Source organism: Oncorhynchus keta, chromosome 19 (genome assembly GCF_023373465.1).
Source record: "Oncorhynchus keta strain PuntledgeMale-10-30-2019 chromosome 19, Oket_V2, whole genome shotgun sequence".
Lineage (NCBI taxonomy): Eukaryota > Metazoa > Chordata > Actinopteri > Salmoniformes > Salmonidae > Oncorhynchus > Oncorhynchus keta.
Window position 1 is genome coordinate 47,959,727 of NC_068439.1, and position 25,089 is coordinate 47,984,815.

General features: G+C 43.8%; 1 protein-coding gene across 1 annotated transcript in view; it reads right to left on the minus strand.

The window, feature by feature from the left end:
- LOC118397706 (fibronectin type III domain-containing protein 1) overlaps positions 1-23,798 on the minus strand; it is an 83,442-nt gene extending 59,644 nt beyond the window's left edge. The window contains exons 1-6 of the mRNA XM_052468944.1: positions 23,619-23,798; positions 12,551-12,745; positions 12,296-12,382; positions 9,367-9,435; positions 4,516-4,800; positions 4,262-4,360 (exon numbers count right to left, since the gene is read on the minus strand). Of these exons, the coding sequence (XP_052324904.1) occupies positions 4,262-4,360; positions 4,516-4,800; positions 9,367-9,435; positions 12,296-12,382; positions 12,551-12,745; positions 23,619-23,691 (808 nt within the window). The 5' untranslated portion in view covers positions 23,692-23,798. The remainder of the gene's footprint in view (positions 1-4,261; positions 4,361-4,515; positions 4,801-9,366; positions 9,436-12,295; positions 12,383-12,550; positions 12,746-23,618) is intronic.
- Positions 23,799-25,089: the final 1,291 nt, after the last annotated feature.

Here is a 25,089-nt window from a genome sequence, read left to right on the forward strand (position 1 = left end):
CCTTAGTGTCCTTGTAACTGTCTAGTGTTAGTTTGCACCAGTTTAGGCTGTTTCGGTTTTCATTAGGTTTATTGTTTTTGTATTGATTCGTGTTTACTTTGTTTTTATTAAACATGGATCGCAATCTACACGCTGCATTTTGGTCCGACTCTCCTTCACCACACTTCGAAAACCGTTACAAAGAGAGTGTCCAGATTGTCTAGCCCTGCTGATTTGTAGGGGTCAAGATTTTGCAGCTCTTTCAGAACATCAGTTATCTGGATTTGGGTGAAGGAGAAATGGGGGAGGCTTGGGCAAGTTGCAGTGAGAGGTGCAGGGCTGTCTCCTTCCGTGTTTGAAAAAGCTAGCCTTTGCTTTCCTAACTGTCTGTGTATATTGGTTCCTAACTTCCCTGAAAAGTTGCATATTGCAGGGGCTATTCGATGCTAATGCAATACGCCACAGGATATTTTTGTGCTGGTCAAGGGCAGTCAGGTCTGGAGTGAACCAAGGGCTATATCCGTTCCTGGTTCTACATTTTCTGAATGGGGCACGCTTATTTAAGATGGTGAGGAAAGCCCTTTTAATGAATAAACAGGCATCCTCTACTGACTGAATGAGGTCAATATCATTCAAGGATACCCGGGCCAGGTCGATCAGAAAGGCCTGCTCACTGAAGTGTTTTCGGGAGCCTTTGACAGTGATGAGGGGTGGTCGCTTGACCGCAGGCCCATTAAAGACGCAGGCAATGAGGCAGTGATCGCTGAGATCCTGGTTGAAAACAGCATGGGTGTATATGGAGGGCAGGTTGGTAAGGATGATATCTTTGAGGGTGCCCATGTTTACGGATTTGGGGTTGTACCTGGTAGGTTCATTGATCATTTGTGTGAGATTGAGAGCATCAAGCTTAGATTGTAGGATGGCCGGGATGTTAAGCATGTCTCAGTTTAGGTCACCTAACAGCACGAGCTCTGAAGATAGATGGGGGGCAATCAATTTGCATATGGTGTCCAGGGCACGTCTGGGGGCAGAAGGTGGTCTATAGTAAGCGGCAAAGGTAAGAGACTTGTTTCTGGAGAGGTGGATTTTTAAAAGTAGAACAGATCTCTGCAGGCTATCCCTACAGTAGATTGCAACTCCGCCCCCTTTGGCAGTTCTATCTTGTCGGAAAATGTTATAGTTAAGGATGGAAATTTCAGGGTTTTTGGTGGTCTTCCTAAGCCAGGATTCAGACACAGCTCGGACATCCGGGTTGGCAGAGTGTGCTAGGGCAGTGAATAAAACAAACTTAGGGAGGAGCCTTCTAATGTTAACATGCATGAAACCAAGGCTTTAACATTTAATGAAGTCAATCAATGAGAGAGCCTGTGGAATGGGAGTGGAGCTAGGCACTGCAGGGCCTGGATTAACCTATACATCACCAAAGAAACAGAGGAGGAGTAGGATAAGTGTACGGCTAAAGGCTAAAAGACCTGGCCATAAAGTACGTTCAGAATAGAGAGTAAAAGGAGCAGATTTCTGGGCACTGTAGAATCAAGGCATAATGTATTGACAAAGGTATGGTAGGATGTGAATACAGTGGGGGTAAACCAGACAGACTGACATACAAACTCACAGATAGACAAGACATACAGACTGACTGATATACTGTATCCACTCACAGACAGACAGAGAGACAGTGAGACAGAGAGACAGACAGACAAATAAACAGACAGGTAGGCAGACAAACTTTAAACTCAACCTGGCTCAACGCTAACCCTAGTAAAAACCCTAACCCGAGCTCTCCACATCTTGACTCAGCTCTTGGAGTTAGGGTTGAGCCGGGATGTGGACAAGAAGTTAATGTTAGGGATTGTGGCTATTGTTAGGGCTGAGCCAAGATGTGGAGATGAAGCGTGGACTAGGGTTGGGGTTAGCAGGGAGTTGATATGAAGCTAGGGTTAGGCTTAGGGTTGAGGCTATGTTTAGGGTTGATCCCGAATGTGGTCTGTCTGTCTGTCTGTCTGTCTGTCTGTCTGTCTGTCTGTCTGTCTGTCTGTCTGTCTGTCTGTCTGTCTGTCTGTGGGAGAGAGTGGAGGGAGTGGGAGAGAGAGGAGGAAGGGGAGAGAGAGTCAACAGACAGACAGACTGAGGAGGGAAGAGGAGGGAGGGAGCGAGAGAAGGGAGAGAGGAAGGGGAGGCAGAGAAAGAAGCAGAGAGAGATAATGGAGGGGGGAGGAGGGAGAGAGAGAAGGGGGAGAGTGAGGGAGAGTGAGGGAGAGGGTGAGAGAGGGTGAGAGAGGGTGGAGGTGAAAGGGGAAAGGAGAGAGACATTGGAAAGAATGAACAAAAAAACAGAGTAAACTAGAGTGCTATTTGGCCCTACACAGAGAGTACACAGCGGCAGAATACCTGACCACTGTGACTGACCCACAATTAAGGAAAGCTTTGACTATGTACAGACTCAGTGAGCATAGCCTTGCTATTGAGAAAGGCCGCCGTAGGCAGACATGGCTCTCAAGAGAAGACAGGCTATGTGCTCACTGCCCACAAAATGAGGTGGAAACTGAGCTGCACTTCCTAACCTCCTGCCCAATGTATGACCAGATTAGAGAGACATATTTCCCTCAGATTACACAGATCCACAAAGAATTCGAAAACAAATCCAATTTTGAAAAACTCCCATATCTACTGGGTGAAATTCCACAGTGTGCCATCACAGCAGCAAGATTTGTGACCTGTTGCCACGAGAAAAGGGCAACCAGTGAAGAACACACACCATTGTAAATACAACCCATATCTATGCTTGTTTATTTTATCTTGTGTCCTTTACCATTTGTACATTGTTAAAACACTGTATATATATATATATAACATGACATTTGTAATGTCTTTATTGTTTTGAAACTTCTGTATGCGTAATGTTTACTGTTAATTTTTATTGTTTATTTGACTTTATATATTATCTACCTCACTTGCTTTGGAAATGTTAACACATGTTTCCCATGCCAATAAAGCCCTTGAATTGAATTGAGAGAAGAAAATGAGGAGGGATTAAAAGGCTGTAGAGAGTGAGACGACAGACATGAGATAAACGAGAAAAACGTCAACCTTTTTACACATCTTGTTCCATTGACTGCAATGTATTGAGAAAAACATCAACCCTGTGACACTCATCTTTTCACATTGACTGCAATATTTGGAGAAAATTATCAACCCTGTGCCACATCTTTCTCCATTGACTGCAATGTACTGAAAAAAAAGTCAGCTAGTGTGACATTTTACATTTTTACCAAAACGTTTTAGGATGATGTTTTCCTATGATGCAGTGCCTTCTGAAATTATTCAGACCCTTTGACATTTTTCACATATTGTTAGGTTACAGTCTTATTCTAAAATGTATTCAATGGTTCCCCCCTCAATCTATAGACAATACCCCATGATGAGAAAGCAAAAACACGTTTTTAGAAATGTTTGCTAAATTATTAAAAATCTAAAACTGAAATATTACATTTACATAAGTATTCAAACCCTTTACTCACTACTTTGTTAAATAACCTTTGGCAGTGATTACAGCCTCAAGTCTTCTTGGGTATGACGCTACAAGCTTGGCACACCTATATTTTGGGAGTTTCTCCCATTCTTCTCTGCAGATCCTCTCAAGCTCTGTCTGGATGGAAGGTGAGTGTTGCTGCACAGCTATGTTTTGGTTTTTGCTTTGGGACCTTACTGTATATAGACAGGTGTGCCTTTCCAAATCATGTCCAATCAATTGAAATGACTTCAGGTGGACTCCAATCAAGTTGTAGAAACATCTCAAGGATGATCAATGAAAACAGGATGCAGCTAAGCAATTTCGAGTCTCATTGCAAAGGGAATAATTATGTAAATAACGTATTTCTGTTTTCCATTTTTTACCAATTTTCTAACATTTCTACAAACCTCTTTTTGCTATGTCATTATGGGGTTTTGTGTATAGATTGCTGTGGATTTTAATTGATTTAATCAATGTATAATTAGGCTGTAATGTAACAACCTTTTGAAAAAGTCAAGGGGTCTGAATACTTTCCGAAGGCACTCAATCATATTGAGAATTGACAAAAAATATGTAGTCGGTTTTTACATTGCTACTGTATATTCTCAGCCTGTCGAGTGGTTGAAATGGTTTAAAACTCTTGAGTGTTATCTGAAGATGAGTTCCTCGCAGCTGGACATAGTTATGCGTGATTATAAAGGCTTCTAATGATGTTATAAAGGCTCATAAATATATTATAAAGGCTCATAAGGTGGTCATAAGGCCTACCTGGGGGAGTTTTTTTGGTCAGGGTGGCTCTGTTGCTTGGCACGCTCCGCCCCGTGGCTCTCTGTGCCTGCAGTGATACCACATAGATGGACTCAGACGCTACGAATAGAGGGACATACCAGACACATAGGCCAGCGTTTACACACTAGGACACACTATTGATGGACACACTACACACACTCTACATACTGTTCACACAAGGATATTCTAAATGAGTAGCAAACCCGGTGTGAGAGAGATCCAGGTGCTCTTACCTAGTTTGGGGTTGTGTCTGTTTCTCTGGTCAGCCTGTGGCTGGGTGTGGTGGTGGTGGTGGTGTTGGGACCTCTGGTCCAGCAGGGGTGTCCCTGCCCTGGCCCTATCTGGCTGACGAGGGCCGGAGGATGATTGGGGGGGTCTCCGGATCCGTTGCCCCCTGGAGGAGGTCAGGTCTGACGGGCGCACCCCTCCATCAACCACTGATCCTCTTCCTGTTCTCACAGGGATCCCGACAGGGGAGTTAGCCCTGGTCCACATGTCTGGAGTAGGAGATGGATGAGCTGGAAGAGAGAGAAAAATACAGCTGAAGTTCAGCCATGGTTCACCTGACCTTGATAAGACAAGGTCGACATGGTTGACATGCTGAGATAACTGTGTGAGGGCCAGGCCAGTACCAAGTCTTAAAAATATATATTTTCACTTCAATGAGTTTTATATCTCATAGTTATGTTTTGAAATGTTTCAAATGAAATGGAGAACACAGGGAAACTACCCATATGTCCTACTTTGCCAAAAGACTTTCCTCTCCAATAATCTAAACAAGTTCAAGTGTATGAGACACTGTAATCATGGGAGATGTCACAACGTGGACACAGACAGAGACCAGGGACCACACAGTCTCCCAATGCTCCCACTTCCTGCTGCTTACTTCCTGGTGTAATCACATGATGTCTGTCTCCAGCCTGGACAGCAATCTCAGACAGACAGGCCGACAATCCCCCCATCCGTCTTCACCTCCCCTCCCTTGCTTTGCTGGCTTGCCGAGTGATAGCATGGACAACATAAACATTTTAAAAAACATTTCCCTGCCTTCTCCTCATCTCTCATCCCTCTGTCTCTCATAATCATTATCAGATGGAAGGCTCTCTTGTCTTCTTTCCCACAGAGTAAATGTATTCCTATGCAGCAGTGGCTGATACAGTCCTGACAAGTCAGAGTAGATGTGGGCATAAGATAGGGTCAGACAGGGTGAGTCAGTGGACTTGCATTAATTATTCCCTGCTGGATCAGTGCGAGAGAGAGAGAGGAGAAGGGAATACAATGAGAGGTAGTAGGAGTTGGGATTAAAGGAGGATAGGACAAGAGGCCCTGACGCGACAAAGTCTGTATGTCAGAGGGTTTGCTAACCTGGGGAGGATCTCTCTCCTTTCTCTCCTTTCTCTCCGAGCCCTCCCTGCTCTCTCTCCTTTCTCTCCTAGCCCTCCCTGCTCTCTCTCCTTTCTCTCCTAGCCCTCCCTGCTCTCTCTCCTTTCTCTCCTAGCCCTCCCTGCTCTCTCTCCTTTCTCTCCTAGCCCTCCCTGCTCTCTCTCCTTTCTCTCCTAGCCCTCCTTGCTCTCTCTCCTTTCTCTCCTAGCCCTCCCTGCTCTCTCTCCTTTCTCTCCTAGCCCTCCCTGCTCTATTCACCTTTCCACTCTCTTTTCCTCCTTGGCCCTGGCTGCACAGCTAAGTGGAGCTCTGTCTGGCACGACACAAGTTTACTACATGTAAAAAAAGATTTTGGGATCTGATTCATTCCATTTTTGTGAGTAGTTACAGCTAATGAAAACATTATTTTTTACATTAAATTATTAATACAGATCTACTTAATTAAATTGTGTTATTGAAACGCTACTTAATTGAGAAATAATCATTAGAAATTGGCCAGATGTATTCAGGTAATCATGTTTCAACTCAATTAGAACAAGTTCCTCCCAAATTAAACAATTGTGTCAATTCTAGCTCTTTGAGTTGCATTCATCCTAACTACTACATTTTAAAAAAGCACTTCTTTACATTCAAACGTTTTATTTGGTATAGTGGTACAGTGGTATAGTGGTATAGTGGCCATTTCAGTAGGGCGCTTTGTGTTCCCATCTGTTTCTTGCTCATCCGCCAGCTAACCAACTGTCACACCAGCCTTCGCTTTGGCTCCGCCCCCTGTCCAGCTCAGGAGATCGGCATCGCCGGCCTTCCAGCTGCTACCAAACCTGCTGCTGGCAAACGCCCTTCACTCATCAACTCCGGACTTGTCACCGTTTCCGGACGGTGGCTGCATCCACTGGCTGGAACTACCAGGCCCTGTTGACGGTTTTCCGCAGCGGGCTACAGGCAGACATCCAGACCGAGCTGGCTTATCTGGACCAGCTCATCGCTATGCCCATCCGCCTGGATACTCTCTCTCCCAGGAACCTCCAGCGAGCCTGAGCCAATGGAGGTGGGCACGACACACCTTCCCCCAGAGGAACGTCAACGCCACCGTCAACAGGGTCTCTGCTCCTAAAAGGGGGGTCCTAATGCTGAGTCTCTGCCCCCCAAGCCCATCCTCCTTCCTGACACCTTCCCAGACTATCCTGGTCCTCCACTAAGTCTTTTCCCAGTGCAGGCAATTTCCTAGACTGGTCCGTAGCCTCATTCTCATGCATTCCTCTAGTCCCTTTACAAGCCCCTATCACAGTCCATGCCCTTAACAACCATCCCCTAGGAACAGGACTGGTGTGCCAGACCACGATTCCCATTTCCCTCACAGTTGCTCACAACCACCATGAACACATCACTTTCCTCATCTTCGACTCTCCTGCACACCCCATAGTTTTAGGTTTCCCCTGGTTACAGTTGCATAACCCCAGGAAATGGGGGATCGTGGGGGATCGTGAGTTGCTGGCCGTCAAGAAGGCGCTGAATACATGGCGGCACTGTCTGGAGGGTGCTTAACACCTTTTCCTTGTTTGGACGGACCAGTATATTCGAGCAGCGGCTGAACCCGTGTCAGGCCAGGTGGGTCCCATTCTTCGCCAGGTGTGACTTCACCCTCTCCTACCGGCCAGAATCTAAGAACATCAAGGCAGATGCATTATCCCGGTTGCATGACTCAGAGGTTCGGAGGGAGAAAGTGACACCTATTATTCCTCTGTCCCTTATTGTGGCTCACCTGCCCACTGTCCTGAAGGGCGTACCTACATGCATTGTGATGTGTGGGACCGTCTCCTCGCCTGGGCACACACAGCACCTGTGTCGGGGCACCCATGTATAGCCCGTACTATCTACTGTCTGGTGGCCCACCTTGGCCCGGGACATCCGGGTTTACGTATCTTCCTGCTCTACCTACGCACAAAACAAGACACCTCCACCTATGGCAAACTCCACATGCTGCCGGTTCCACAACGACCCTGGTCCCATCTGGACTTTGTCACAGACCTTCCCCCCTCGGAGGGGCACACCACCATCCTGGTCGTTGTGGACCGGTTTTTCCAAAGCCTGTCGTTTGATTCCTCTGCCTGGTCTCAATGGAGGCTCTCTTCTCTCACGTCTTCCAGCACTACGGGATCCCGGTGGACATTGTGTCTGACCGTGGTCCTCAGTTCACCTCCTGTGTCTGGAAGGCCTTCATGGAATGACTGGGGTTCATGGTCAGCCTCACCTCTGGGTACCGTCCCCAATCAAATGGGCAAGTGGAAGAGTAAATCAGGAACTGGGTAGGTACATTCGTAGTTACTGTCAGGATCGGCCAGGGGAGCGGGCTGCGTTTCTGCCTCCATCACTCCTCCACTAACCTCACACTCTTTCAGTGTGTTCTAGGCTAATCTGGTGCACATCAAGTTCCACCAAGTTAAGTCAATTCTACAAGAGACAAATATATTTAAGTGATAATGCCCTCGAAGCCGGTGTTTGGAGGTTATATTGGCACCGTTGTTGTTAGGCCCGAAAAAGAAATCGAGGGCCGGAATCCGTACCAATATATCCTTCAAACACCGGCTTCGAAGGCATTATCACTTTTATACAACGGGTTACCAACATATTCAAATAATGATGAACATATTTTCGTTAACTTTATTTGATTCATTTATTCATACTATTTCATCCACAAGATATAGTCCCGACACAAATCTAAGGTTGCTGATCGGTTCGGTTCCCAGAGACTCAACCCAGGCATTCAGTCTTTTTGTTCCGTTTCTATGGACACGAACCAGTCATTCATTCTAAATGTTCCATTGCCCTTTCGCCTGGCGTGAAGCTGGAAAGGAAGCAAAATAGCTGCACTTCGTTTCATTTGACCTGTTTTCTAGTGATAGTTATTTGTGTACAGTACCATTCAAAAGTTTTGGAACACCTACTCATTCAAGGGTTTTTCTTTATTTGGACTATTTTCAACATTGTGGAATAATAGTAAAAATATCAAAACGATTAAATAACACATATGGAATCATGTAGTAAACAAAAAAAGTGTTAAAAATGTGAGATTCTTCAAATTAGCCACCCTTTTCTTTGCAACTCTGCCTAGAAGGCCGGCATCCCGGAGTCGCCTCTTCACTGTTGGCACATTGAAACATGAGAAATCCTATCTCGTCTATTATTATATCTCTCTCTGCACCACTCTGCCTGTATGTACCTCATAGAGAGAAAGAGCTCCTGCAGAGAGCAGACTAAGAAATGTCCCAATTTGGTTTCAACAAGCTGATTTTTTGTTCCTTTTATCTGTCTGTCTGTCTCTCTTCCTCTCTTTATCTCTCTCAAATGTGGTCCTGCGCATAATTTTACTTGGGCTACAGCCTGCAGATGTCTGGAGCATCGACTCAACAATCCTCCGACCACCAGATACCAGCCTCTGTGTTTCCTGAAGCCTGGGGATCCAATGCTCTACGGGCCAGGCCAGGGCAGACATACCATTGGTTCGGGATAGATAGACCCACTTGACTGTTTCTCTGTCTACCAGAGTCATAACATTAGGGCCGGAGGACCGGAGAAGGGATATATTTTTTAACTCTGCGATGATAGCTGCAATTTTACATTTGCCTCTGCAATGGAACTTCTTAGGATTGTTTAACTTCTAAGACTAAAATGTGAAGGAACAACATTCATTTTGGTGTTACCTGGAGTTGATGCGTTAACAGGTGCCCCGTCTGCCACTGCGAAGCCATCCAGTTTGACCCACTCACCACCTGGGGAACAGGTAAACATACACAGGTAACTTAGAACAAGTAAACATCCATACAAGTACTGTAGACGTCACACAGGTCAAACAAATACAGGTGAGCAAAAAGAAAGGAGGACCAAGGCACTCTTCATATAATGAATTAAAATGTCTTTATTTGTATGGCATGTTCAATGGAAACAAAGTTGAAAACCTCTGATGCGTTTCGGCTACATGGCCTTCATCGGGGAGTACAAAGACATGATAATTTATGCTTTCTATTAGGACTGGGAAAAATTGTGTTATTGTTACAGACATCTCAGTCGAGTTGTCACACTCCCTCGCTCTCTCTCTGTTTCTCCCCATCTCTATCTCCCTCCTTATGTCTCTATCTCTCTCACTCCTGTCTCGCTCTCTAACTGTCCCCTCTCTCTGTCTCTCTGTCTCTCTCTCTCACTCCTGTCTCGCTCTCTAACTCTCCCCCTCTCTTTGTCTCTCTCTCTGTCTCTCTCTCTCACTCCTGTCTCGCTCGCTAACTCTCCCCCTCTCTCTGTCTCTCTCTCTCTCTCTCTCACGTCTCTCTGTCTCTCTCTCTCTCTCTCTCACTCCTGTCTCGCTCGCTAACTCTCCCCTCTCTCTGTCTCTCTCTCTCTCACTCCTGTCTCGCTCACTAACTCTCCCCCTCTGCCTGTCTCTCTCTCTCTAACTCTCGCCTCTCTCTGTCTCTCTCCCTCTCTCTGTCTCTCTAACTCTCCCCTCTCTCTGTCTCTCTCCCTCTCTATCCGTAAGTGATATTATGGACATGTTGCTATAATAGAGCGCTATGTCTGGCCAGACACATTAATGATGCAGAAGCAACGTGGTGTTATTTACGATGACTAATGCTGCTAGCATGCTGTGGGAACAGATTGATTTGCAAGGAGCACGTCATCTCACACGTGCGCGCACACACACACACACAAGCGTTTGCACTGATTTATGGTGAATGGTGTTCGATAGACCGCTGGGACCACAACACGACACACACACACACACACACACATCCATCCAGACACACACTACTGTTCAAAAGTTTGGGGTCATTTAGAAATGTCCTTGTTTTTTAAAGAAAAGCACAATTTTTGTCCATTAAAATAACTTCAAATTGATCATAAATACAGTGTAGACATTGTTAATGTTGTAAATGACAATTGTAGCTGGAAACGGCTGATTTTTTATGGAATATCTACATAGGCGTATTGAGGCCCATTATCAGCAAACATCACTCCTGTGTTCCAATGGCACGTTGTGTTAGCTAATCCAAGTGTATAATTTTAATAGGATATTTCATTAGAAAACCCTTTTGCAATTATCTTAGCACAGCTGAAAATTGTTTTTCTGATTTAAAGAAGCAAAAAAAATGGCTTTCTTTAGACTAGTTGAGTATCTGGAGCATCAGCATTTGTGGGTTCGATTACAGGCTCAAAATGGCCAGAAAAAAATACTTTCTTCTGAAACTCGTCAGTCTATTCTTGTTCTGAGCAATGAAGGCTATTCCATGCGAGAAATTGCCAAGAAACTGAAGATCTTGTACAACGCTGTGTACTACTCTCTTCACGGAACAGAGCAAACTGGCTCCAACCAGAATATTAAGAGCAGTGGGAGGCCCCGGTGCACAGGGGACAAATACATTACAGTGTCTAGTTTGAGAAATAGACGCCTCACAAGTCCTCAACTGGCAGCTTCATTAAATAGTACCAGTGAAGAGGCGACTCCGGGATGCTGGCCTTCTAGGCAGAGTTCCCCTGTCCAGTGTCTGTGTTATTTTGCCCATCTTAAGCTTTTCTTTTTATTGGCCAGTCTGTATTGGCCAGTTTGTATTGGCCAGTCTGAGATATTGCTTTTTCTTTGCAACTCCTCTTTCTATTCTGATACTCAACTAGTCTAAGAAAGGCCAGTTTTATTGCTTCTTTAATCAGGACAACAGTTTTGAGCTGTAGCTGTAGTAGTTTCCAGCTACAATAGTCATTTACAACATGAACAATGTCTACACTGTATTTCTGATCAATTTGATATTATTTTAATGGACAGAAAAATGTGCTTTTCTTACAAAAACAAGGACATTTCTAAGTGACCCCAAACTGATTGAACTGAACGGTAAATGTACATGCAGAAACCACAACTTTGACAGATGGCATACATAGACACAAACACACGCCCACATTGACGCAGACACGCACAAGTTTAAGCACACACCTCCCGGTCCCTCCACACACACACACACACACACACACACACACACACACACACACACAGACAGACAGACAGACAGACAGACAGACAGACAGACAGACAGACAGACAGACAGACAGACAGACAGACAGACAGACAGACAGACAGACAGACAGACAGACAGACAGACAGACAGACAGACAGAGTCAGTGATTGACCACAACACAGGGGTTTGGGTTATTGGACCGAGGCTGAGTTTGGAAGTGGAAAACTAGGGTTGGCTGCTGATGAAGTATAGCCCTGTGATGCCAAGCTCCAAGCTCAGAGGCAAATGGAGTAATGACAAAAGCAGGCTTGGTAGGTTTTATACTGCAGCAACTGCTGCTGACTGTGTGTATAAAAACGTAATGTCTTGAATTGGGTTTTATATGGTGAGATTAAGAATAACCAGAGAAACCCATAAAGCCCTAAAAATAATGCCCAGTAAAAATCTAAAATAACTATGCTGATGTTACCTCTCAGTGCCTATGTTTCAGTTGGGGTTTGTTGTGACTGTAAAAACACTGTTGGCCCAAAGTACACGTTTAACATCATGTGCTGAAATGCATCTCCCACCTTCTGGTTTACAGTGGAACACATACTGCTCGCACACATACACGCACGCACACACACCTCACCTCCTGGCGTCTCTGCTCTGTACACAGGTTTGCTTATCCCCTCCTTGTTCTCAGCACTCATCTTGAGAAAGTGCAGAACTCCGGGCTCTGAAACACACTCCGTAGTTTAGTCTCTCTCTCTCTCTCTCTCTCTCTCTCTCTCTCTCTCTCTCTCTCTCCTTCTTTCCCACTTTCTCTTTCTACACCTTTCCCACTCCCACTTTCTCACTCTCTCCCTTCCCATCCTCTCTCTGTCTTACTTTCTCCAACTCTTACCTACATCCTCCAGTACCTTGGACCGTCTGTCCTTGTCCACCTTGATGAAGCGGAGTGTCCTCATGGACTTGCCGTAGCCAATGTTGTAGCGGTCCACCGGCCGACCGTCCAGCTCGTTGGGAGGTTCCCAGCTTACCCTCAGGCCCTTGTCCACCAACGTCAGCTGCACGTTCCGCGGCCGCAGGGGCTTGTCGGCTAACACACACCACACCACACACACACACACACACACATCACAAAAACATAACATCTTCAGGAAATGAAAGCATTATAGATGACTAAAAGAAGGAGAAGAAGGGGCTGATGAGGAACGGCGAGAGTGTCTTCTTTTTGTTTGCACTTATTCCAAACAAAGCCAAGCAAATACCAGTATAATACAATTCAAAATAATAATAATAATACATGCGGAAAGATAACATTTGAGATCTCTTCATGTATTCTTTATTTTGATAGTGTTGAAAATGCATGTTATTGAGGAGACCGGAATAACACGCTCCTAAGTCCAAAGTCAGACCAAGCAAACGCAATAAAGCATTTAGTGGAAACATGAATATAAAACTCCCAATCTAACTCGTGTGAACGGCCGTGTGTGAGTGTGCAGTTGGTAAATCTCCAGCAGTTGATAACTCCAGTTGTGACACTCACAAAGGAGAACACAGAAATTAATTCATCACAATCACAAACAACGTTGGCTCGGATAACACAACTTCCAGCTGATTCTTATCTTCTGTAATGCCAAAAGACAATTATTACACATAGTCAAAGGGATGCACGGGAGTCATGGTTGCAGTATTGAAGTATCTGCTAGGTGAATAGGAAACATGATCTAGTCCTGAACTGTCTAAAGAAAATCCCTACCGGATGCTCATGATCAGTGTGCAATCTCTCCAACAGTCTACAGGGTGGCTTCCTCTATCACGTTCACTAACTGCCTGTAGGAGTCTCCTACAGTACTTTCCAGGTGTCAGTCCTGTTAGAACCCTCCTCGCTCATAATTTCCAGATGGAAATCAGGGTTTTTCGCGATCCCGTGTCACACTGCAGTAAGCAGGCTCTCCCAAATCTTTATTGGACTGATCTGTTTTCTCTGCCTTCCTCTATATTTCTACTGTTGGCTGAAAGCGCTTCTCACCACTATGTCTGCTTACTGTATGATGCAACCACTCTGGCGCCTAGCCCAGGAACACAGAGCCAAACACAATAACTGGAGATACTTGTGTGTGTGTGTTTCTGTGTGTTTCTGTGTGTGTGTGTGTGTGTGCGTGTGTGCATGCGTGTGTGCGTGTGTGTGCGTGTGCACGTGTGTGTGCGTGTGTGTGTGCACGTGTGTGTGTGTGCACGTGTGTGTGTGTGTATGCAACAGAGCAAGCAGCATGTGCAGAAGTAAGCCCTAAGGATGTGTCATAGCCTCGTCCAAAAATTGTCTCAGAAACCCTCTGGGTCATGCACCTGCGCTTCTCTGCAGGTCTGATTTTTACAGCCTACCAACCCCTTTTTCCCCACAACACACACACACACACTCACCTCAGTGGGTACTCTAACCCACATACCATAGGCGGAAATCCCAAGGGGGACACTACCTCCCCAATATATCACTGTAAACATAACTATGTAATTTCAATAATATTAATAATACGCAATGAAAGCACTTGTCCTGATTATAAACACTTAATAGCGTGTTTTTAATTAAAACATGTTATGGCAAGGCGTTCCCCGAGGGGAACTCCCCCCCCCCCCATTCAGCTGAAAAGGTGGCGCGGGGAATTCAAAAATAATCTTTCGAAATATTTAACTTTCACATATTAACCTTTTACGTCGACCCGACACGCATGCGTCCCATCTAGCCACCTGGAAATGCAAATGCGCTACGCTAAATGCTAATAGCGCTCGTTAAAACTCAAACGTTCATTAAAACACACATGCAGGGTACTGAATTAAAGCTACACTCGTTGTGAATCGTTGTGAATCTGTTAAAAATCACGCAACATTTCAGCGCCCTGCTTCTCATGACAGGAATATAGTATATGCATATGATTAGTATGTGTGGATAGAAAACACTCAGTCGTTTATAAAACTGGTTAAATCACGGCTGTGACTATAACAGAACGTGCGTTTCATCGAAAAGCGCAGGAAAATCTGATCACTGAAAATTGGAAAATATATCAATGCGCCACTTGCATGTATTGTCTATGGGAAAGCAAATTACCTGGAGCCGAGATTGCAATTCCTACAGCTTCCACACGATGTCAACAGACTTGTCATTTGCCTAGGCTTTGTTTCTTGGTCAAACGAAGAAGAGACAGCCCATTTCTTCAGGTCTCCGACCGGATATTTTGGTTGAGATTTACCCGGACATTATTTCCAGACGTACAGCTATAGAATACACATCGCCTCGTGATCAATTTGATCGCTTATTAACGTTTACTAATACCTAAAGTTGCATTACAAAAGTATTTCGAAGTGTTTTGTGAAAGTTTATCGTCGACTTTTTTAATTTAAAAAAAATGACGTTACGTTATAAGACGCTATTTTTTTTCGTTGATCACACAGTCTTCATAGATCGATATCTAGGCTATATATGGACCGATTTAATCGAAAAAAAAGACCCAATAGTGATTATGGGACATCTAGGAGTGCCAACAAAGAAGATGGTCAGGAGCAAGAGGTTAATGCAACCGCTGTGTCAGATTTTCTGTAAACATTATGAAAAAAGCATACCATGCAATAAACTGAGACAGCGCTCAGACGTAAATATATTTCTCCGCCATGTTGGAGTCAACAGAAATACGAAATGACATCATAAATATTCCCTTACCTTTGATGATCTTTCATCAGAATGCAGTGCAAGGAGTCCTAGTTCCACAATAAATTGTTGTTTTGTTCCATAATGTCCAATACTAGTGTCCAATGAGCTGCATTTGCTAGCACTCTCAGCTCACGTGCCCAAAAGCTGATGCTGGTCCAGGAGAACTCGGACGAAAAACTTCAAAAATATATATTCCAGGTCGAATACACTGGTCAAACTAAGTAGAGAATCAATTTTCAGGATGTTATTTTCATATATATCCAATAATGTTCCAACCGGATCATACGTTTTCATCTGCAGCCAAATGGAATGACGGTGACATCAACAGACAAATGCGCCACAGGGAAATTGCATTCTGCCAAGACAGTGACTATTACCCCTCCCAGTCGGTCAAAGTTCACACCAGAGGCCCCATTCCACGTTCTACCAAATGAGGACATCTAGTGGAAGGCGTAGGAAGTGCTACCAGATCCATATCTTATTTGGAAGGGAAGGGGCGATGATGTCAAATTTGACCCACATTCAGAATTTCACTTCCTGTTTGGAAGATTGCCTGCCCTATGAGTTCTGTTATACTCACAGACATAATTCAAACAGTTTTAGAAACTTCAGAGTGTTTTCCATCCAATAGTAATAATAATATGCATATATTAGCAATCTAGGACAGAGTAGTATGCAGTTCACTATGGGCACGCAATTCATCCAAAGTGAAAATACTGCCCTCTATCCCCAACAAGTTTTAAGATTCAAAAGATTGCGCCCCCCCGCCCTTTGCCTCACAATGGTTTGATCCACTGCCAGTTCTTTAGATGGCAAGATAATAGAGGGTTCGTATCTACTGTCCGAAAGGCACTCAATGCACGTAACTGACGTGAGGTTAATCCAGTCAATCATGCCATATCAATGTTTTTTTCTTTTAATGTTGGCAGGGTTCACACACTAATTTGCAGAGCTGGGCGCAAACTAAAGCAAACATTGACTATCAAGCTAGCTAGTACCTATTCCATTTATGTGGCGTCATCAAAGATGGGATCTTCGCTATCGTCAGTTTATTCCAAGATCAGCATGCAGCTGTAGTGCTTCAAAGTCCCTGTGATACGGTTAGCGATAAACTGAACAGAACTACACCCTCTTCTACCATTGTCTAAAATACATTTAATGGTCTCGTTGCAAAAGCTAAATTGTCGCCAGGGAACTTTTACATTTTTTATTTCACCTTTATTTAACCAGGTACATACTGGACTGATAAGGAACAGTGCTATAACTGTTATTAATAGTAGTAGTATTATAATGATTTAAACATTTTAACAAGTTGGGACAACCCTTCAGTTAACTACTGTACCTATCAATTATCCAGTAGTAGTAATTATGGTTCCTCAATATACATTTAACATATTACAACGTAGGCTGTGTTACAGCACTACTTTTGGTGTGCCCCTCAGGAATTGCTCTTGAGAAAATTTCATGTAATTGTCACCTCCAAAGTTGATATCAGATTTTCGCGCCTGCCACATACAACTCTCCACAAATTCAGCAAACCAGTGAAACCATGGCCCAATATACTCATCCCTTCACATGATCAATACACCAACCCCAAACCATCATGACATCATGGTTCTCTGTAACCAGCGTAGCCATGAGTCAACTACACTGCAATGCTACCTACTGCTAATCCTGTGAATTAGGAGTTCACACTTTCGCTCTACACAAACACATTATGTCCAACACACACACTCTCTACACACACACACACACACACACTCTCACTCTCTAGTCCCTCTGTGACAGATGTTCACTAGCCCAGGTGCTACCCGTTTAACCAAACATAACCACGCCCAGAGATCCCGAGGTGAGACCCATCAGCGGTAGGGTTGATGGACACCCGAGTGACAGGTGAGAGAGCCTGGGTCGGCCCCACGTCAGGTGATCAAACATGCTTGCAGTCTACACGCTGCATGTATTAGCTACATGCTTTTGCTCCCTGTCTGTCAGTCTGTCTCAATAGATGTTTCTCTCTGTTTCTCCCCTGTGTTACAGTTGAAACCCGAAGCTCAATCTCAGAAGTGCTCCTGTAGAATTCCTCTTGGTGAGGCGGAACGGAGAAATTCCTGTGGCTTGCGAGGACATGATTCCCTCTTTTCCCCTTCTCCCTTTCTCTAACTTGATTCTCTCTCTGTCTCTCCGCCTCTCTGTCTCTCTGTCACTCAACCAGTGACCTCCTGTCGACTCTGTTCCAATAGCCTGGTCCCTCCCCGGAACTCCTCTTATTTTGTTCATCACAATGCTACTGTAGTGTCATACTTGGCTAGGCTTTTGGGGATTCTAGGCTTTTGTGCTTTTACTAAGTGCTTACTGTAAGAAATGAATAGCCCTCGGCACTGTGTGGAAGTCTGGAGGAGTGGAGAGGAGTAAAAGAGGAAGGGGGAGCAGTGGACAAGAAAAGCACAGAACCACAACAAACAGCATCTACGTTTAATTGGATGACCTCACTCACTGAGCACGCATGTCTGAGAGAAAGAGAGAGAGAAAGAGAGAGAGCGGGAGAGAGAGAGAATAGAGAAAGAGAGAGAGAGTGAGAGAGCGGGAGAGAGAAAGTAGAGAAAGTGAGCAAAGACAGGAATTGGAAATAAGGAAGTCAGACAAAGAGGGTTAAGAAAGATTTGATGAGAAATGGAGAGAGATAGAGAGAGGAGATTAGGGGAGAAAGGGTAAGGGAGAAGAGAGGGCTATTGTAACGTGGCAGCTAAATCAGATCAACAGGGGTTCATTAGCTGGCTAATCTTCTCCAAAACTCCAGCTTTTTGAATTTTTTCCACTCAGGCCTTTTTTTCCCTCTGGTGAGCAACAGGTACTCTCACAGCAAGTGTGAGTGTGGCTCCAGATTGATTTCACAAACCGTGCGCTCTAGGCACTTCTAAAACATCTGTGCTATCTCATTTTGCACTTCATCTGCTAACATGGAATGGAATGGATAGTGATAATGAGACCCCAGTAAAACACAAGGTAACCTGCCTGTGCCCCTCAACCTGCTCAGGGAGAACTTCCTATCTGACAGATCAAAATGCTAGATCATTTGTCAGTCTGCCAAGTCATTTGGCTTCAAAGTGTCTTGTTGTTGTCATTGTTTGGGCATATTTTACACTTCCCTGTCACACTGAATAACCCTCCCGCTGGGCACAGACGTCAATTCAACGACTATTCTACGTTGATTCAACGTGATTTAATTGAAAGGACGTGGAAACAGCGTTGATTCAACCTGTGTGTGCCCAATGGGCTTCTACTGACAATAATGATGGTTAGGGGATGTGCTCAGGGAAGTCTTTTGAGATGGATATTCCATGACTCTGTCCACCCCGATGTTCATCATTCCAATTAGTTAGAAGCATGTGTTGACCTATTCTCCTATCCCTATGGTAACAGAGGAAACTGAGAGACACCTGTTTCCAGTGACGAACCATGGCTATTGGACCTAGGCCTTCAGTGGGTAAAAAAAAAAATCTTCCCAGCACGTTGTACCAAACGCAAAACAGAAAAATAACATAGCATCACTTAATGCGCCCAGCTGAATCTAACAGACCTGAGGCTAAGCCACGCTTCATGCTGCCACTCACACAGACATAGCAACAACAAGCACACTGCTCGCACAGCCTAACGCCATCACTTTCCCACTAGCACCAAAAGCGACAACAGTGACACATCCAAGGATGTGAGTGTAACAGGCGTGTGATGCTGAAAGGACCGTGTCCGTAATACCAGCACACTCCATGTAAGGAGAGAATACTTTTTGTAAAACACAGAGGGCCAATAGAAAGACAGCTGTAACTCACAGCCTGAAGTTAAAGAATAAGCAGCACATTCACTCTGACATAATACGCAGGTAGATTCCAATGATAAGGAGACAAAAACACAACCATTAGGCTAAGCATTTCCCAGTCGAAAAGTACAACTATTACTCCAACATCGTCTTCACATTCACATGAAGTTTAAATGCAACAATGTTTCACAAACATAAGTGTATTTAAAACAAATATATGCAACATTGTTGCACAGGTCGTAGAGGCATACAACAAGGATTAGACAAACCCCAACAGTTGCAAACAAGTGATAGCCCAGTAGCATAGGGAAACCATGTCTAGACGCTAGCTGGGCTATGGGACAGTGGATAAATCTGCTGGAACTGTTAACAAGCATTGCCTGTGGAATGTGGGGATTGTGGTGCTATAACTCCATGCTATCAGCATCCAGGATCCAGACAACCTGTTTTATAATGATCATTTGAAACTTAAGTTCTTGTTGAAAGTTGAATCTTGAAATGGGCAAAACTAACAAATTAGCAACAACATCCTCTCCGATAACACCTGCTGCAGCCGCTACATGCTTTTAACTAACCTACAACAAAGTAGTTACCTAGACCGTGGGAAAACTACTGCTCACTATTGCGTAATGACCTTCCGGCCTTCGAGAAGGCAGACATTTCCATATGTAAAAATTGTAATTGGTTGATTCCACTGTCACTCCAAAATTCTGCCATAATCAGGGTCGGGTTCAATTAATTTTAATTAAAGTCATTTTATAAAGTAAACCAAATTCTTATTCCAATTCCACATTTTCCTAATTGGAAAGCTTTGAAGAGAATTGGAATTTGATTGTAATGTAAATGGAATTGACCCCAACCCTGGCGCTAATACAGTTGAATGGCAGATGCCTTCTATTTAGCTTCTGAGGGCCTAGCCAATGGCTGAATGAGGTAGCTAGATTTGTCTCCCCCGAGACAACCAAAAATAAATCCTGATTGGATTTATGTGTTGTCTAATCTCTTTCCTTTCCATCAGAAACTGAAGAGATTAAATCAGAATGTTGTTGAAAATAACAATATAAGGGGCCTCATGAGTGGCGCAGCGGGCTAAGGCACTCAATTACAGTGATTGAGGTGTCACTACAGACCCAGGTTTGATCCCAGGCTGTGTCTCAGCCGACCGGGAGACCAATGAGGCGGCGCTTAATTGGCCCAGCGTCGTCTGGGTTAGGGGAGGTTTTGGCCGGCCGGGATGTCCCATCGCGCTCTAGCAACTCCTTGTGGCGGGCCGGGCACATGCACGTCTTCATCAGTTGTACGGCGTTTCCTCCGACACATTGGTGCTTCCGGATTAAGCAGGGTTGTGTTTCGGAGGACGCACGGCTCTCAACTTTTGCAAATGAATTCAAATTAAAAAGCTGGAATTTCTTGAGTCAAGCCTAAATAAGTTAAAGAGTAAAATTTTGCTTAAAAAGTCACAATCATTTTTTTTTTGGGGGGGGACGGACAAAACTACCTCCATTCATTTTTTTAACCGGTACCGGTTGCCTTCAGATGAGTCCCGTGACACTTGTGGAGGCAGTAGAGCAAAATGGAGAATCTCCCCTTTCAATAGCGGGGTCATATTAGTGTGTAGCCCAAACGATTCGGACACTACCGACAGAGGTTGGCACATCAGCGGTACCGAGTTTGTGGGTGTCTTTGAGCAAAATGGAAAATACCATCCTGTTTGTGAGAGTCTCATCTTTCCAGAAGGTGATTGACACGCTACAAACGTTTCGTGAGAAGACCAAATTTTGGGATGTCTCATGGTCTGACAAACACGGCTGTAGCTCACCGACCTTCCACCGCAGATGCGGAAGGCTGACGTTGGCAGATGCGTTAGACTGAGACGGTGGTCATATCTCTAGCTTAAACTGACAGATTTTGATGAGGATTTTTAAAATTATGTTTCTTAGATTGATGCACGGGCGAGTCATTAGACTCTTACTAACCTGATTTTTTAATGACTACCTCATCTCTGTACACCACACATACAGAAAATTGTTAGGTCCCTCAGCCGAGCAGAGAATTTCAAACACAGATTCAACCACAAAGCAGGTAGATGGGTAAAAAAATAACAATAGTCACTACAAAGATACGATGACCTTCATAAACTCAATTGCCAGAAAGGGATTTCACCATGAGGCCAATGGTGACTTTGAAATTGTTACAGAGTTTAATGGCTGTGATTGGAGAAAACTGAAGATGGATCAACAACATTGCAGTTACTCCACAACACTAACCTAATTAACAGAGTGAAATGAAGAAACCCTGTATAGATAAGAAATATTCTAAAACATGCATCCTGCTTGCAACAAGTAATACTGCAAAATATATGGCAAAGCAATTCACTTTTTGTCCTGAATAAAAAGTGTTATGTTTGGTGCAAATCCAATACAACATATTACTGAGTACCACTCTCCATATTTTCAAGGAAAGTGGTGGCTGCATCATGATATCGGTATGCTTGTAATCGTTAAGGACTGGGGAGTGTTTCAAGATAAAAATGCAACATATTGGAGCTAAGCACAGGCAATAACCTAAAACTCAAGGCCAAATCTACACTGGAGTTCACAGAAGGTTGCTGAGGGGAGAACGGCTAATAATAATGGCCAGAAGGGAGTGAATGGAATGGCATCAAACACCTGGAAACAATGTGTTTGATGCATTGAGTCCGCTCCTGTCATTACCACAAGCCCGTTCTCCCCAAATAAGGTACCACCAACCTCCTGTGCTGAAGACAGTGAATGTTCCTGAGTGGCCGAGCTACAGTTTTGACTTACCGAACCAGTTAAAAGTTTGGACACACCTACTGCTTCAAGGGTTTTTCTTTATTTTGAAAAATGATCTACATTGTAGAATAATAGTGAAGACATCCAAACAGTGAAATAACCAAAAAAGTGTTAAACAAATCAAAATATATTTCAAAGTAGCCACCCTATGTCTTGATGACAGCTTTGCAAACTCTTGGCATTCTCTCAACCAGCTTCACCTGGAATGCTTTTCAAAGAGTCTTGAAGGATTTCCCATATATGCTGAGCACTTGTTAGCTGCTTTTCCTTCACTCCTGAACTTCGTCTCTCCTGAACGGGAGTTGTAGCGATGAGACAAGATAGTAGCTATTAACAATTGGATACCACAAAATTGGGGAGAAAAGGAGGTCAAATTCAACAACGAAAAAAAGTCACAGCTGTAATCAATGCCAAAAGTGCTTCTACAAAGTATTGACTGTGAATACTTATATAAATGAGATATAGATTTTTTTTACATTCTCAATCAATTTGACACAATTTCAAAAAGCATGTTTTCAAACTGTTAAGCATTTTTATTTTCATAATTTGTCCCCCAAATAATATACTTTCCCTCATATTTTGCATAGTTTGTGTGACCCAAAAATATTGAATCTATGTTGAATTCAGGCTGTAACATAACCAAATGTGGAATAAGTCAAGGAGTATGAATACTTTCTGGAGGAATTATAGCCAATTTTGACTTTCGAGAGGAAATCCTTCATCTCTGCCTCCGGGACAAGATTCATCCCAATAAAAGTCAAACTGCTAATACGTGGAAGCTATAGTGACACCTTGATGCATATGGAGCGAGATTGACAGAAACTTTATGAGAAAGTCAAACTTTTCCTCCTTGCCCCTTCTCCCTGCGAGGTTGGAGTTGAAATCCGGGCCATCATGGAGTTGCTACTGGCGCCAATTAGAATACCCTTTTGGCACTGTGACGTCCCATTATCAATCAAAGCATTTTTTTCTTCATATTTTTTTGGTTTGGTGATTGATACTAATCATATGGCTTATGATCTAATCTTCGTCATCTTTTTTTAATTGTAGAGCAAAACTACTTCAATGTGCGCCAATGAGGTAAGCGCATATTCCATGACTCCTGCGCTCAAAAGGCTACATCACATTTTCCTTCCAGACCAGAAACGATGAAAGACGTAGTTTCGCAGCCCAAATTCATTATTATTGCTCACTTTGACTGGTATGTTCATTCCCCATCTGCAAACTGTTAAGCATTTTTCTTTTAACCATTGTCCCCAAAATAATATACTTTCCCTCATATTTTGCATAGTTTGTTAATGCCACACAAACCAGAAGATTTGCTAAAATGAGTCTCTCACAAACACTTTTCCCTGCAATGCAACGTGGTAATTATGATATATGTCCCAGCAGCAGCTCAATTAGAAGCTATTGGTTTCTTGACGCGATATAAAACAAACAAAGAAAAACAATTGCGGATTGGGAACTGGATATATTATATTTATGGGGTAAATAATTAATTGATTATCGATTAGGCTATTAGCCCAGCTCCACATATCCCAGACATAAATCAATTAATAGGGTGCTACCTCATTAGTGAAAAACTGAAACCATGCATCTGCTCTGAAAATATAAATGAAAAGGGTGATTTTACCTGTTGATCCAGTACTTGATGCACAGAAGGTGGCGAAAAGCACTAAGAGAGTCCGTGCTGTGGTGGATGCCATAGTGAGTATAGTGCTCTAGTCCCGCCGTGCTGCGCAACAGAGGGAAAGAGGAGGGAGAGGGAAGGCTGGCTGGACTGGGAGCACCTTCAGTGGGGACAGTAATAACCGGATGCATCTGGTTTTCAGGGGAAATCATAGAGTAAGATAGAGTACTCATCTTTGTATCTGTGCCATTATAGCGTCTGTGACAGTATGGGCAGTGCCATTGAGGCAATCTCCATTTCGAAATAGCACATTTTCTTCTTCACGATTGGCTGATCCCTCCTGACATGACTCCAACAGGGTCGCCAAATGAAGTTGGAAGTACTACATTAACATGGCGGAAGCCTCTAATGGCACTGCCAATGTAAATACAGCCTTTTAGCCACTAGATGCCGCTATCTCTATTGGGGAAATGGAAGTGAGCCTGTGACATGACTTCCACTTTTGGATGTTAACCAGTATTCCCAGAGATACTTCAGAGGAGATAAGAATCTCAGTGGCCAATGAATGGGGAAACGTATAATGCCCCACCCAGCAGCCTGTCGCCCAATCGCATTCACATTGTCAGGCTAAGTTACACCGTTGCTAAACTAATCATCAAACAATCCCTTCATAAAGGTCAGGATATGAGTCAAGAAACCTGTATATTTTCCTCAAAGTACTTAATATCGCAAGCTTCTTGTTCACGTAAATCATGCTCATGTTGGGTTTTTCTGCTAGTGCAATAATGACTGCCATTGACTCCTTGAATGAGAGATCTCCTTGTCGGAGTGTATCCAGAATGCACCACATGGCCCATTGACGGGCAACGCACACAGTGGGCATTAATATGATTCCAATGGAGTTTCCCCATCTACTCAAAAGTATCTCTGGTATTTCTGAGTTAACGAGGCGATACACCGTCTTAACTCCTTCGCCACATTTACTGGATTGGTTGAACAGTACAGAAAATAACCTCCCCCCGACAGTTAAAAACGGAAATGCCGCTCAGATGTTTATTTTACGCCTGATAGGTTAGGCTAAATGGGAGCGGTGAGACAGACAAACCATTGGCGCTCTGTTCCCCCTACTGTACATCTGTCTTCCACTTTCGCACGGCGATGGAGGAATAGGACTAACCTCAAATGTGCATGATTCCGGAGTTAGAGTCTATAGCAAGGGAAATTAGGCCTAAATCAGTTTTCAAAACTGTATCCTACCCTTTGGCAGACATAAAAAAAAAACACCTCACTGTCAAACGCTGTGTGATTCTATGTCTAAATTCTCAGTCAACCTGTCTTTTTGAAGGAATAAAATATGTGCATGTACTAGAGTAGGAACCAACGTTTTTTATTAGTGTTTTCCAGGAGACAATTATTATTGGGGAACATGTAGAATGTATCAAATCAAACATTATATAAAGGGCTATACTTGCAC